The sequence below is a fragment of the Borostomias antarcticus genome (genome assembly GCF_949987555.1).
Source record: "Borostomias antarcticus genome assembly, chromosome: 1".
NCBI classification, from domain to species: domain Eukaryota; kingdom Metazoa; phylum Chordata; class Actinopteri; order Stomiiformes; family Stomiidae; genus Borostomias; species Borostomias antarcticus.
Genome location: NC_140234.1, coordinates 31,238,588 through 31,252,719, shown reverse-complemented (window position 1 = coordinate 31,252,719; position 14,132 = coordinate 31,238,588). Strand labels below are relative to the sequence as shown.

The window sequence follows — 14,132 nt, the reverse complement described above, 5'->3', positions numbered from 1 at the left end:
AACCCTTGTTTGGGGGTAATCTATGTTATTTTTCCTCAGTTTACCAACCACCCTTTAATTAATACAGTACATCTGAGAATCTGAAGATTAGTGTCTTCGCTGTCCATTGGTAGCTAGAAATCTTTATGCCGTTCAAAATGCGTTGGCCAGGATGAAGAATCCAACCCGAGGAGAGCCTGGGGACGCGAGGCTAACCCCAGGGGCAATAGCTAGCTAATGCTCACCAACACCCAAGCTGAGACACATCAAAGAAAGCTGGAAATACTAGTCTAGCTGTATGAACATTTGACGTACAACACACAACTGATGGCGATGCGCACATGACTGGCTAGCAATAGTATTAATAATGATACATTTTATTTGTAATGTACGTTACATATGAAACAAATCTCAAAGTGCTAGTGCTAGCCTAGTGTCAGTCGTATGGATCGTATCGCATATTTTTTTTAGCTAGCGCTAACCTTAGGCTATTTGATTTCCGTCGAGAGACCACAGCTTGCTAGCAAGCTAACTCGACGCAATCGCATAGTAAACGAGCTATCTTAATGCTGACGTTTTAGCTATTGCTAGCTAACTCAGCTTAATCGCACACAGGCAAGCCACGCCGAATGAAATAAATCGAGATGGATTTATTTGACGATCTTCCAGAACCGACGCAAAGTTCAGGTAGCTAACGTTAGCTAAATAGCTAATACACATTAGCCACTAACAAGCAGCTAGGCTAACTTTGTTAGGTACCTAGCATAGGGTTACCTACAGGTCTCTAGGTAACGTAGTATGGTTGTCTTTAATGATGGTGATTGAAAATGTATTTTGTTTTACAAGGTGAAGCAAGGCTTCAGTCACCAGAGCCAGACAGGTGCACGAAAAGGAAACACGAGCCATCCAACGACAAAGAGGTGGAGGAAAAGAAAGTTTGTAAAGGTTTTCAACATTCCCAGTCCTGTAGCCTACTATAAAGTTGTCAATATTGAATTTGGGAAATTACATCATAAACATTTTCTGGGGGAGCCCAACTCTCACAAGAGGGGTGAAAGTGAGGGGTGAGTTTACCTCTGGCTGCTCCCAAACCTATTCGCTTGCAGGAGCCCGCCCCCCAGTTAACCTGACTACGCTTAACTTTACTGGAGAGATGTAAATGTTCATTAACTATTTGTGCAGTAGCTTAAAATAGAAGGTCACTATTTTTTCCCACACAGGAATTCCATCACTGAAGGGGTATTTTGCAGCACGGAAAGGTGAGAGAGATGAGATGCAGGATGCCCATGTACTCTTACCTGACATGAGCTCTTGCTTATCTTCCCCGCCACCACTGGTGTAAGTATCTAGCTAACCATCTCCCTTACAGTATACATACTAGACCAGTATATGTCTGTGTCTAAGGTTGATAATGCGATGCAGTGCTCACCACAGATATAATAATCTCATTCTATGGCGCCTGCTGCCAAGATGCACCCTGGAATATGCTTCTTTTGCTCAGGAATGTCGCCTCTTAAAATTGTCCATGTTTTGCCTGACTTTGTATTTGAAGTGATCGTAGCCATCTAGGTTTCCAAATGCTTAGAGACTGGAAAAGATATACAAAACATTTATTTCTTAGATTGATAGAATACCTACAGTAGTGTACCTCTAATTTCAGCATTGGATTTAGCATGCATCTGATGACTGTTCTGTCTGGTTAGTTCTCATGTGGCTTACTTTGCTGTGTTTGACGGCCACGGTGGAGCCCGCGCCTCTCGCTTTGCTGCCGAGCACCTCCATCACACACTGGGGCTGAAGTTCCCTAAAGGTCAGTAAAGGTCATGTAGAGCGGGTTAGGGGAGAGGAGAGGATCAGCCGTGTCACAGCTGGGGTTAGTGTCACTGTCTAGCTTTGCCTTCCTATTTCTTTGAGGAAGGCAAGTGAAAATCAGAGACGTCATTCCTGGCTAGGACAACCACTGGTGGTAGTAGGGCTAAGAGTTTGCATAATTCCTTTGCAAAATCCATGTTTTAATTCATTTGTCGTTTGGGGCAAATTAATGTGGTTTGTGAATAGACTGTGCGTGTGTGTCACCTCCCACAGGAGAAACAGAGAACCTGGACAAATTGGTTAAGAAATGTCTACTTGACACTTTCAGGCTGACAGATGAGGAGTTTTTGAAAAAAGCCTCTAGCCAGTAAGAAGTCTTTGATAAGTGATTGATTAACCTGTGTGCTATGAATGATTCCATCTCACATTTTATAACTAAATGTTTATTGTATTTTCACACAGTTGTACTTTAAGTGAGCTAGCTAATGCAACCATTTGATATTTTACATTTGTACAAAATATAGTTGTGAGGTCACACATTTGTTGTGTTCTATAGGAAACCGGCCTGGAAGGATGGTACAACAGCCACCTGCATGCTGGCGGTCAATGACATGGTGTATGTGGCCAACCTGGGAGATAGCAGAGTAGGTTGCTGTGGTCAGAGTTATCAAATACACTCTGAACTTCTGTTTCAGCTCATTTGCAGAACCCACGCTTCACCCATGTGAAGCTCATCTGTAGATGTCTTGGTCTTGTCTTTATTTAGGCGGTTCTGTGCCGGATGGAACAAGAAGAGAAGGGCGGCAACCAGAAGTGTGTGACTCTGGCTCTCAGCAAGGAACATAACCCCACCATCTATGAGGAACGCATGCGGATCCAGCGTGCTGGGGGTACTGTCAGGTAATGGTGAAAGTTGGATGAGTGATTCCTTGGGGGGGGTGAATGAAAGATGTTCCTCCATAATAGCCCTGCATTATCCAACTAATTCCCTGCATTATGAAATTACAGGGATGGTCGTGTTCTAGGCATGCTGGAAGTGTCCCGTTCTATAGGAGATGGCCAGTATAAACGCTGTGGGGTAATATCCACCCCGGACCTGAGACGCTGTCAGCTCACCCCCAATGACAGGTCTGTAATGGCAGCCTGCCAATGCATTTGATAATAGTTGAGATCACTGTGTATCCCTTAATCTAAATGATGGATTTGATGATTGATTCTCTTTCTCTCTGTCTTTCAGGTTCATTGTTCTGGCCTGTGATGGACTATTCAAAGTCTTCTCTGCAGAGGAAGCTGTTAAATATGTCCTTGGTGTTCTAGAGGTAAACATTTGTTTACATTTCTTTGAGTACACAATAAAGAGTGGTACATCGGTCATTCTTGTTTGGCCTACGGGGAGGTGTGTGTGTGCGTGCAACCGTGCGTGTGTGTGTGAGTTTGCTATTCTTGCACTTTACCTTCAGCATTAGATTACGCTCCTAGTCACTTGTTTAAAAAAGGAGATGCACTTGTGTTCTGGCAAGTAGTAGTACATTGGCTTTTCCTACGTTAAATGCAATTACTGCAAGTCACTTTGGATAAAAGCGTCAGCTAAATGACTGTGTGTGTGTGTGTGTGTGTGTGTGTGTGTGTGTGTGTGTGTGTGTGTGTGTGTGTGTGTGTGTACGTACGTACGTACTTGCTTCTTAGTTCTTCCACACGTGTGATGCTCTGTACTGTGCTGCTGCTGTTGTAGGATGGGAGCGTTGAGAGGAAGGAGGATCAGACGGAGGAAGAGAGCCACTATGAGGCAGCTTGCCAACGATTGGCCAGTGAGGCAGTGAGGAGGGGCTGTGCAGACAACGTCACAGTCATTCTGGTGTCCATCGGTTTTTGAAGGACACCACTTTGATTATTGTTCTATTACTGTACGTGAACAACGACATGCTTGTCAAGCAAAAGTTCGCTAAAACATGGAGATGTTCTAATCTCTGAATCAGTGTTAACCATTTTACCAACCATCCTGCTGATTTAATGATTTGTCATTTCCTACCTACATGACTACTTATTTGCCTCCCATGTTGTAGTAATGCTCCCGTTATTAAAATTGTATTACAATATTGGTTTGATCTGCTAGTAGTGTTTAACAAAACTTTGTTTTGAACTTAAATGTTACTTATGCATCTACTTTGGTTGGGTCTGAGAAACTTTTCTTTTTTAAATAAAAAGGATAGCAACAAATCTTTTCGTAATTGTGACAGTTTACAACAGCTATTGCCTTTAATCAGGTGGGTGAATCCTCATGAAGTGTCTTAAAGAATAAGTCACTTTGGATGATTGATTCTCTCTATATATGTCAATAGAGTCATTAATTAATGTCAACTGAATGTCATTTGTCTTTTGGTGAAAACTTCCCTTTATTTGAAGGCTCCATTTAAATGAGCACCAAAACTCACCAATACGTCGCTCACAAACTCAAGTGTGTGACACAGTCAAATGTGTGAAACTTGTGTGAACTCAGGCTCACACACAGTCATTGACATGACATGCCTAGTTGACATGACACACAGTCATAGTGTGAACTCAGGCGCGCACACAGTCTTTTAACTGAATTCTAATGTCAACTAATTAATATTAAACTAATGTCATTAGAGAAACTAACAACTAGACACCAAGGGAAGGTCATGTTCATGTTTGAGGCACATGTTGGTGGTGGTTGCAAAGTGATAGCATGAACGGCTGATTTGTTATGATTGTTTTAAGTTTTAAACTGTAGACGGTTGCTGTATCGCCACCATCAGGACTATTATGTTGAGGACCTCTGGTTTATGCAAAGTTTGTTGATTTTTCATCCATGTGAAGTCAGACTTCCTAGGAAGATTCTGAATATTGGCAAATTTAGAGGGTCCCGGCAGCTGAGGCTGCCTGGCCACTAAATATTAGGAAGTACAAGAGGGGCCGACAGCTGAGGCTGACCAGCCCCTAAAAACATGCAGGAGAACAAATCGCTAACTCTGTCTGTCCCTGACGAAGATGGACAGGAGCACTTGGTCACTCCCCGTGGCGCGTCCCCTGCACGTCCCCCTACTGTCCCCTGCACGTCCCCCTACTGTCCCCTGCACGTCCCCCTACTGTCCCCTGCACGTCCCCCTACTGTCCCCTGCACGTCCCCCTACTGTCCCCTGCACGTCCCCCTACTGTCTGCTCCCGGCTGCCCTGGAGGAAGCACGACAGAATGAGTTAAGACTAAGAGCAGAGGAGAATTTCATCAGTGACACTCCTGTCATTCCGTGTACGTGTGTGTTTCGGCGTTGACGCCCCATCACCGTGTGCTGTGTGCAACCACTGTATGACAATACAAGATGATTTTTTGCCTCACTGGATTGAGAAGATATGACTCCTGTCTGGTAGGTGGCGGTAATGCACGCTATCGTTGGATGGGACATCGGTAAAATCCAGCAAAGAAGGCCGGTCGTCTCTATCCGGATATTTCGGCTCGCCTTGCAGGGATGCGAAGACAGCTGTTGGCATGAATTCTAGATAAATTCGTCTTGCAAAAAATATCCTCTTATAACCGATACACTCACATGTGCCATGTATTTCATACGTTTACTGCCGCCCGTCTGCGCTGGGCAACTTGTGATGTTTTTTCATCGATCCATGCAAGGAAGGTGTCTAATTTTCCACTGAGTTGTCTAATTTTCCACTGAGTTGAAGGCTGTCTTAATTGTATTACTTTATAAATGTATTATTTAAATGTAATTTCCCACCGTTTCTCGAAGGCTATCTTAACAAGGAATATACGATGTTTGGATTAGTCATCGATGTACTGATGCTGATTTTAACCTGTAAAATGTACGAGCAGACAGCATCATGGTGATGTCACTCTTTATTTATCACACTAGTAATATTGTAGTTGGAGGACAGTTAGCAGGTGGCTAGCAAACACAGCTTAGTAGTACATTTTTGCATAGGTAATTTCGTAATTGTCTTAAGAGAGTTTACACCGCTGAAATGGATTCCTTCTTGGACTTTGAGGAGTGCATCAAAGACTCTCCTGCATTCAGGTAGGGTACAGTGTCACTGGCACAACAACACCTGGTGGCTCCATGAATGACTTCTGCGGTTTACTGCGTGGGAGATCCCTGATTGTTACCGCTGTTTCTCCGTAGGCAAACCCTGGATCAGTTTCAGACTGATGTAGCAGATCTTGAGAGTCGGGTGGAAAAGGTACATATTTAATAATTAACCTGAACTAATTTAGGCTACAGTTTAGAATAGGGGTTAGGAATGAACATATCCTGCGTCTGTCTCCCCCATTTAGGTGATGAAGCTTTGTGGGAAAATGGTTGAATCAGGACAAGCATACAATACAGCAAATCAGTTATTCCTTGCTGGTCTGGCTGAGTTCTCCACCTATCACAAGCGGGACAGCATCATTATGGTAAAGAATGGACTTCACCTATTCAAAGGACTATTTGAGTGATTAAAGAATAATACAGTGTCATGGTGTTCATTGACTTTCCCCAACAGAACTGCATGAGTCAATTCAGTCAAGGTCTGCAAGAGATGATCAACTTTCATACTGTGAGTAGATCCAACACCATCCACTTGGCTAGTGTTTGACTGGGTTCCCATGTCAATGACTATCCAGGTTGGTCATGCTTTTCCAGGATCTATGCTGCTAAAAGGAAGTATGTCTCCTTTGAAAATGCTCTTAAAACATCAGATTATCCACGGCCACAGGGAATATTCTGTTGCACCATGAACATACACTATGCTTGTTATTGACAGTAAGACATTATGTAAAAGTACAATATTTGTATATTTTGACTTTCTCTCTTCTATGATGTTTGGCTCCTCCAGATGCTGTTTGACCAGACTCAGAGAGCCATCACTCAGCAACTTACAAACCTCCTAACACAGTACGCTGTTTCACTAATCTACAGTACCCCACAATGAGTCATATGTGGATTATATGTGTGTATATGATTTACTCTTTTTTTTTTTTTTTTAAATCACTTTCACTACATATTAAGAGAAAGTGTTGTCTATTTACTTTTTATTCTCTCATCAGTCCTTGTCATATTGTTGTCTTGTTACCCAGGTTCTTACCCCAGCTTGGAGAGACCAGGAGGGAGTTTGTGAGAATTGGGGAAGATCTAGAGACAGCAGCCGTGAAAAATGCCCACGTATCTCGCCACAAAGTCAGTGATGCTGAGCGTGCAAGCCATCTGCTGCTTGCCACACGCAAATGTTACCAGCACTTTGCTTTGGATTACTGCTTGCAGGTAGGTTATGCACAGCCATTCATTTATTATTGTCTGTAACATTTATAACTATCTGTAAATGATATGTACACATCTGTGGATAGATAGATAGATAGATAGATAGATAGATAGATAGATAGATAGATAGATAGATAGATAGGTAGATAGATAGATAGATAGGTAAATAAAGTACCTACATTATCTATCTATCTATCTATTTATGTATCTAACCACAGGTTTGTACATACATACGACTTAACATGTATTATTATAAATGGTATATAGATAGATAATAAATTGTATAGTTATTATGCTAGTATTGTACATGCTAGTATTGTTACGTTCAAAGAGGAAGCTCACTGACAGCTATGCTCGAATAATGCATTTATGATTCTTTAGCCTGCACTGCGGGTGACCGGGTGAGGTTTGTTTGTTTAAGGGTTAAGTAAGCAAGAGAGAGAGGGAGAGGATGGGCTTAACGGCAGTCAAGTACAAACTACAGTGTCACCCTGAGAATGACTAATATGGTTACTACACCATTGTAATCATCTGATTCCTCTGGCAGCTGAACAATTTCAAGGCCCAACAGAAAGTGGATATATTAAATTCTGTAAGTCACAATTTCAAAATGAGTGACAATGAGATGTATTATATTTCAACTGAGCATGTAACTACAAATGTTTAATAATATGTAGGTGTTTGATTGCTGTGCGTTTTGTTTCAGGTGTTTTCATACTTCCATGCACAGTACACCTTCTTCCACCAAGGTTACGACCTGCTAAGAGATCTGGAGCCTGCTATGAAAACCATGGCTGCAAAGGTAGGATAGAGGAGACCTGGGGATTAAATGGATTAAATTAAATGGCCTGGTGACAAACCATGAATTGTAAAAGGTGAAACACAGAGTATTGCCAATATTTTATTTTATTATCTCTGGAATTCACTGGAATTATCTTTGTGTTTTATTGAGACTCATCTTGTTCTTGACAGCTTGGCCAACTCTCTACTGAGTGCACAGTTAAGAGAAAAGACTTGGAGAATACTCACCTTCTGGTCCAACAGAGAGTCAGTATCTTAGTTACCACGTCTGTGTTATTTAACTGAGTATCGGTTATTTGATTTCTATTTGGTTCCATAAATGACGCGTGTGTGTGTGTGTGTACGTGTGTGTGTGTGTCCAGGATGCTTCGGGAGAACCCAGTGTTAGTTGTTGTCCAGGGGGTGCCGAGACCATACAGGGATACCTCTTCAAAAGGTCTCGCAAAAAGAACAAGACTTGGAAGCGGTAAGAGAGAGATTCTGACAGACAGACACATTCTTTTACCACTGTCTAGTATTTTAAAAAGACACATAATCTTGTATTTTTTCTCTATCCAGATGCTGGTTCTCCATTAAAGATAACCAGCTCATTTACAGGAAAACGCATAAGGTAAGAGTTCTGTCTTTTGACCAATTTAACGTTGTACTTTAACGTGTTGTCTTTGCGTGACCTTGAGGATTGATGGACAGTTGACTCTGTGTCCTGCAGGAGGAGCCTCTGGTGCTGTTTGATGACCTTAGGCTCTGCGCTGTGAAGTCCCTGGATAGCATCGACCGACACTTCTGCTTTGAGCTGGTTTCTATTCAAAAGTAGGCCTTTTCAGTCTCAACCTCCAATGCTCTTTCATACTCATGATGACAGAACTTAAAAATGTAATTGCTGATACATGAATGGTAAAAATGGTAAATAGAGTGCACCTATATAGTGCTTTTATCCAAAGCATTTTACAATGGCCTCTCATTCACCCATCCTCATGTGACTTGGGAATGTCTGTTTAATTGACCTTTGGTGGAGTCGTGAGAGAGCCCTCACTGACCCTTGCCCCTCTTTTCCCAGATGCTGTGCCCTCCAGGCGGATTCAGAGGAGCTAAAGCAGGCTTGGATCAGCGCCGTACAAGGCAGTATCGACATGGCCTACCGGCAGAAAGTAGAGTCTCAGCAAGCGCAGGTAGCAACAGCTAAAACTAGCTTACCAGCACATGAATTACACACTCATACGAATGACTGACCTGGAAATTATGTCGGGTTCCAGTTGCCTGGGAAGTAGGAATTTGAAGTTGTGATTGACGTCATTCCCATTGTGACCACGTTCCAGAAACTAAAGGCGAAAACTACACTTTAGCCTTATCTTTGTAGTTCTAGCCAAGTTAGCCATTGTTAGCAATGCCACTATGCACTATTTTGCGCTTACGAACACCGTAGCAACATTGTCCACTGATAGAAGTTGGACAGTTCTCTGTGTACGACTGATTTAATGAGACACAACTAAGCCAAAAGCGTTAATAAACAGTGTCATTATAGCTTTCACTTATTGTTGATGCGTGGAGCAGTCATCTTGATTTGATGTCAGCAGCTGTAGTCAGATTAGGTCGGGGTAGGTTTTTAAATCCCAGTTCCAGTGACGTTTTTGATGACGTTTTTGACGTACTGTAATCACTAGAAAAAATCAGTTTCCAAGATGAGTACACAGTCAAAGACACAATCTTCTATTTTGCTCCAGCCCAGAGAGAGCCCCCAGCCCATCAAGAGCCCAGATCCCCAGCCAGGCCAGCCCCCAGCAAGGCCTGCAGTCCTGGGCGTGGCCCTCCGGGGCCCGGGGAACCACCGCTGCTGTGACTGCGGGGAGGAGGAGCCGCGCTGGGCCAGCATTAACCTGGGCATCACCATGTGCATCGAGTGCTCTGGTATCCACAGGTACAGCCTGGCGGGGTTAGGGTCAGAGTCATGCTGTAATTGTATTTCGGTCATGTTATGTTGTTTGTATTTCGGCAATGTTATGTTGTTTGTATTTCGGTAATGTTATGTTGTTTGGATTTCGGTAATGTTATGTTGTTTGTATTTCGGTAATGTTATGTTGTTTGTATTTCGGTAATGTTATGTTGTTTTTATATCGGTAATTTTATGTTGTTTGTATATCGGTAATGTTATGTTGTTTGTATTTCGGTAATGTTATGTTTTTTGTGGTTGGTGACAGGAGCCTCGGGGTTCATCTCTCCAAAGTGCGATCTCTGACCTTGGACTCCTGGGATCCGGAGCAGCTGAAGGTAGCAGTCACCGCCCTGTTGGTGGTTAGCAGTAGTACATGTGTTCTCATGAAGGTTAGAATTATAGTAAAGTTGTTAATCACCTTGTTTCCCTCTGCAGCTGCTATGCGTTCTGGGTAATGATGTAATCAACAGTATATACGAGGCTCGGTGTATGGAAGAGGACAGAGTCAAACCTAGAGCGGACAGCCCGCGGTAATTGCTCTACACTCGGCTCTCCTTGGCAACATGTTTTTGTCAAACTCAGCCATTGACAATAAAGAAATGCGCTAAATATTATTAAGATGTATTTCGTGTCTCTAAACGGCTGTAGAGAAGTCTAAAGTGGGATGAGGTAATACCGTCACGTCTCCTGTTTGGCTAATGCTCTACTGTGTTACTGTCTCTTCCTCAGCCCAGAGAAAGAGACCTGGATTAAACAGAAGTATGTGGACAGGAGATTTGTTAAAGATGGCAGCTCTCCTGAGACACGTAGGTTCATACTGACCTCTCTATCCTTTTGACTGAGAATGTGGGCCATAGAGTGATAAATGAATATACTTGTGAATATACATATCAATAGACTACAGATAAATATATATATATCCATCCATTCATATACATATGTATACTTTATATCTTGTATCTAGATACAGACCGTATTGTTTCCCTTTATACGTTCTTTTTGTACCTATTTTTTACCTCTATGTTGCTTAGTGTACGCACAATCTAGGAGCTAAGAAGGTAGAACATTTCACTACTTCTACCAGTATGATGTAGTATGTGACAAATAAAGCTGATTTAGAATGGAATAGAAAGTGTATTTGCCATGTGTAACAAGTACAGGTACATTGGAATTCTTGTCATTGCTTGTCCTTACAGTATCTTATCGGTACTAATCAGTTCCTCATTCCAGTCCTAGGTACACAGATATTTAAAGGTTCCCAAACTGGAAATGTTCTATCCGTCGTCTGCAGTTTAGAATTATGATCCTCCTCTATATATACCATCCGATCATGGATACCTGTGACTGTCCATGATATAGGTGGTGCAATTAAATAACATTCAAGTACAGTTGTGCAGAGTCAGTTGTTGTTGTCTATTGTATAGGCAAGAGCCATTTGTTATTGTCTATCATATAGGGTAGTTGTTCAACGACTTTGACTTTGACTAGAGAATGTGTGCCTAGTTGCCATCCATTTTTAATGATCCTAATGTAACAGTTGTTGTTGTTGTTGTAGAGATAGGGAAGGAAAACGCAGGGCGTCAGTTGCACCAGGCTGCATCTCAAGGGGACCTTGTGTCCATGGCAGCTGCATTGGCCCAGGGGGCTGAAGTGAACTGGAGCCACCCTGAGGAGCAGGGCCGCACAGCTCTCATAGCTGCTGCTATCGGGGTGAGTTTCCCACCACTACTCAGCTCATTATTATTCCTTATTCATACCATCTCTGTCCTTGTTGAAATGTGCCCACTCTTGTCCCTTTTGCAGGGTTCCCTCATGGCCTGTGAGTTCTTATTGCTGAACGGAGCCAATGTGAACCACCGTGATCAACGAGGACAAGGGGCGCTTCATGTTGCCGCCACCTGGGGCCACACAGGGTGAGCGCCACACCTACAGTACATCCTCACACTCGTACAGTACCTCACCTATCCTATTATCAAACAATTCCTTCGGCTCCAGTGTAGTAAAGTCTTGTTGTTGTTTTTTTAAATCGATTCGATGTTACGTGCCATTAGCTCAAGATCTCTGCATTCTTGCTGTCTCCTTCACAGCCAAGTGTGCCTCCTGCTTAAAAGGGGAGCCAATCAGTACGCAGCTGATGAAAGGGGGCAGGACCCACTCGCTATCGCCATGGAGACAGCTCATGCTGACATTGTGACCTTGTGAGTAACATGCAGGAAATCATATTGGGAAAGGTTGTTTCTCAACTTTGCAGCTGATATCAAGAAGTACTACAACGATCCTCCCTCTTAAGCACCTATTGTATTTTAGATTGCTATTCTTGCACTTTGCCTTCAGCACTAGATTATGCTCTTAGTCACTTGTTTTAGAAAGAAGATGCACTTGTGTGTTCTGGCGAGTAGTAGTACATTGGCTTTTCCTACGTTGAATGCAATTATTGTTAGTCGCTTTGGATAAAGGTGTCTGCTAAATGACTAATGTAATATCAGTGAAAATTATTTTCTAATGATTTTGTATGTGAACAGATTACGTATGGCTCGCATGAATGAGGAGATGAGAGACTCTGAGGGGTACTTTGGATCTATGGGTAAGAATCACAGTTGATGTATATATTGATGTATATAAATTAGTTTATATAAATACATAATTACATGCAACTAGTCAAGGCTGTATGAAAACCAAATATATTACTTTCATGAAGAAAAACTATATGGATGACATGTTTTTTTTCTGAGCTGCTTGCATTTTCCTTCTCAGGCGATGACGAGACATTCCAGGACATCTTCCGTGACTTCAGCGACATGGCGTCTCATGACCCAGACAAACTGTCGCGGCGGCAGTTCAGTAGAGGTAGAGATGAGGAGGGAGAAGGGAGCCTGATGGAGAACGTCCAGCACAAGGAGCATGAGGACACCTAGAGACGGGGCATTACCACTTTCCACTATTGTGCCTCAGCAGTTGGATATCATGTGGAAATCAGGCAAGTGGTCTCGGAAAAGAAAATTTAGTCACTATCATCCACTCAATAGATGTGTGAACTAATGAATGCTGTTTTTAAATTATGTTCAATAGTTATTATACATATGTCTAACTTGAATACACTTCAGTAGACCTTAACAATTCTCAAGGAATGGATCCCCACAGTCCTAGCAAAGGGGTGTTACATTGAACCACAACCCTCCACCCCCGTTTTAGTGAATGGGTGTTACACGGATTGTGTAGACTGTGTGCTCAGTCTGCTATATTGCCCGAAAAGTAGGGAATAAGGGATAAACTAGTGTTACGTGTTAAAATAAGTGTTATATTTTAATCTGTGTATGAATGTATTTTATACCACTTCTGTTACATATTACCATTAAAATTACTGACAGAATTGTTGCCCTGTGCAGACTAGCAGGTCAAACCACTTCCTACTGAACCATGCCTTTGGAAATTAGCCTCTGGCTATAATTGGTTGGGTGCATTTACATTCTATGTGCATTTTATGTTCCATGAATGTTCATCAATGTGCTTGTCCCTCTTAACAAATAAAATAAATGAATGAATGAATGAATCTCACTATGAGCCTGGATCATAGCAGTGTAAGCATGCCTTTGTAACTATATCGATTGTAACTATTGTTGTTGTTGTTTTGAATACAGAGGAATTAAGTGGACCAACAAAAGGTTACATTGTGCATTTTGAAAGAAACAAGTATACCCTTTCAGTGACGCATTCAATTCAATTGAAAGGGGCTTGGCATCACAAACATATGTTTACATTGCCAAAGCAAGTGTGAAATAAAATGTATATATACAGATAAGTAAAGATTACTTAAAAATAAAAATGGAAAAATGTGGACATTGCAGTTTGAAAAATATAAATACCATTACTGTAGGTTAGAACTGTGTAAGCACTGCAAAAATATGTTTAACAAATTAATTTACAGGTATCTTGTTCACATACTGTACTTACATAATAAAATGTTTCATGAAAATGTAGTTGTTTTCATTTGTGCACCAAATGGTAAACATAAGGGATTCGTTTTGTACTTTGAAGTGCAATGCAGAGAACTGAGGTTTTCCAAATAAAAGTTTTGCTTTTGCCAAGATGCGCTACAGAATTCATGTAGGAGACAGCAGCTATCTAGCTCCATTAAGGCCTCTAAACATGATCAGCGGAAAATCGCTCTGCACTGGCTGTACCCCCAAAGCCACACATGCCTAGTAGCCAGCGACCTGAACGAGCTCTACTGCAGGCTTGAAAAACAATGGATCCCCTACGCCCAACACACTCATCAGCCGCAACAACCCAGCCCCCACCCCAGCAGGGGCCCAGACCTCTCCACAGTCCCCCCCCCCCCACACACT

At 42.2% G+C, this 14,132-nt stretch overlaps 2 protein-coding genes across 2 annotated transcripts; both read left to right on the top strand.

Annotated features, from left to right (window-relative positions):
* The first annotated feature begins 500 nt into the window (after nucleotides 1-500).
* On the top strand, nucleotides 501-3,895 carry ilkap (integrin-linked kinase-associated serine/threonine phosphatase). Its single transcript, XM_084441710.1, has 10 exons — nucleotides 501-666; nucleotides 826-914; nucleotides 1,200-1,317; nucleotides 1,683-1,789; nucleotides 2,065-2,158; nucleotides 2,348-2,435; nucleotides 2,558-2,691; nucleotides 2,800-2,919; nucleotides 3,029-3,110; nucleotides 3,524-3,895. The coding sequence occupies exons 3-10, from the start codon at nucleotides 1,253-1,255 to the stop codon at nucleotides 3,662-3,664; spliced, it is 831 nt and encodes a 276-aa protein (XP_084297836.1). The 5' UTR covers nucleotides 501-666; nucleotides 826-914; nucleotides 1,200-1,252; the 3' UTR covers nucleotides 3,665-3,895.
* A 1,413-nt stretch (nucleotides 3,896-5,308) lies between these two features.
* Nucleotides 5,309-13,675, top strand: LOC311311897 (arf-GAP with coiled-coil, ANK repeat and PH domain-containing protein 2). Its single transcript, XM_084441697.1, has 22 exons — nucleotides 5,309-5,834; nucleotides 5,940-5,997; nucleotides 6,092-6,211; nucleotides 6,301-6,354; nucleotides 6,634-6,692; nucleotides 6,875-7,058; nucleotides 7,603-7,647; nucleotides 7,762-7,857; nucleotides 8,028-8,102; nucleotides 8,219-8,322; nucleotides 8,415-8,466; nucleotides 8,566-8,666; nucleotides 8,914-9,025; nucleotides 9,578-9,771; nucleotides 10,052-10,121; nucleotides 10,222-10,316; nucleotides 10,516-10,592; nucleotides 11,342-11,496; nucleotides 11,590-11,699; nucleotides 11,874-11,984; nucleotides 12,309-12,370; nucleotides 12,541-13,675. Exons 1-22 carry the CDS (start codon nucleotides 5,782-5,784, stop codon nucleotides 12,699-12,701), a joined length of 2,148 nt encoding a protein of 715 aa, XP_084297823.1. The 5' UTR covers nucleotides 5,309-5,781; the 3' UTR covers nucleotides 12,702-13,675.
* Nucleotides 13,676-14,132: the final 457 nt, after the last annotated feature.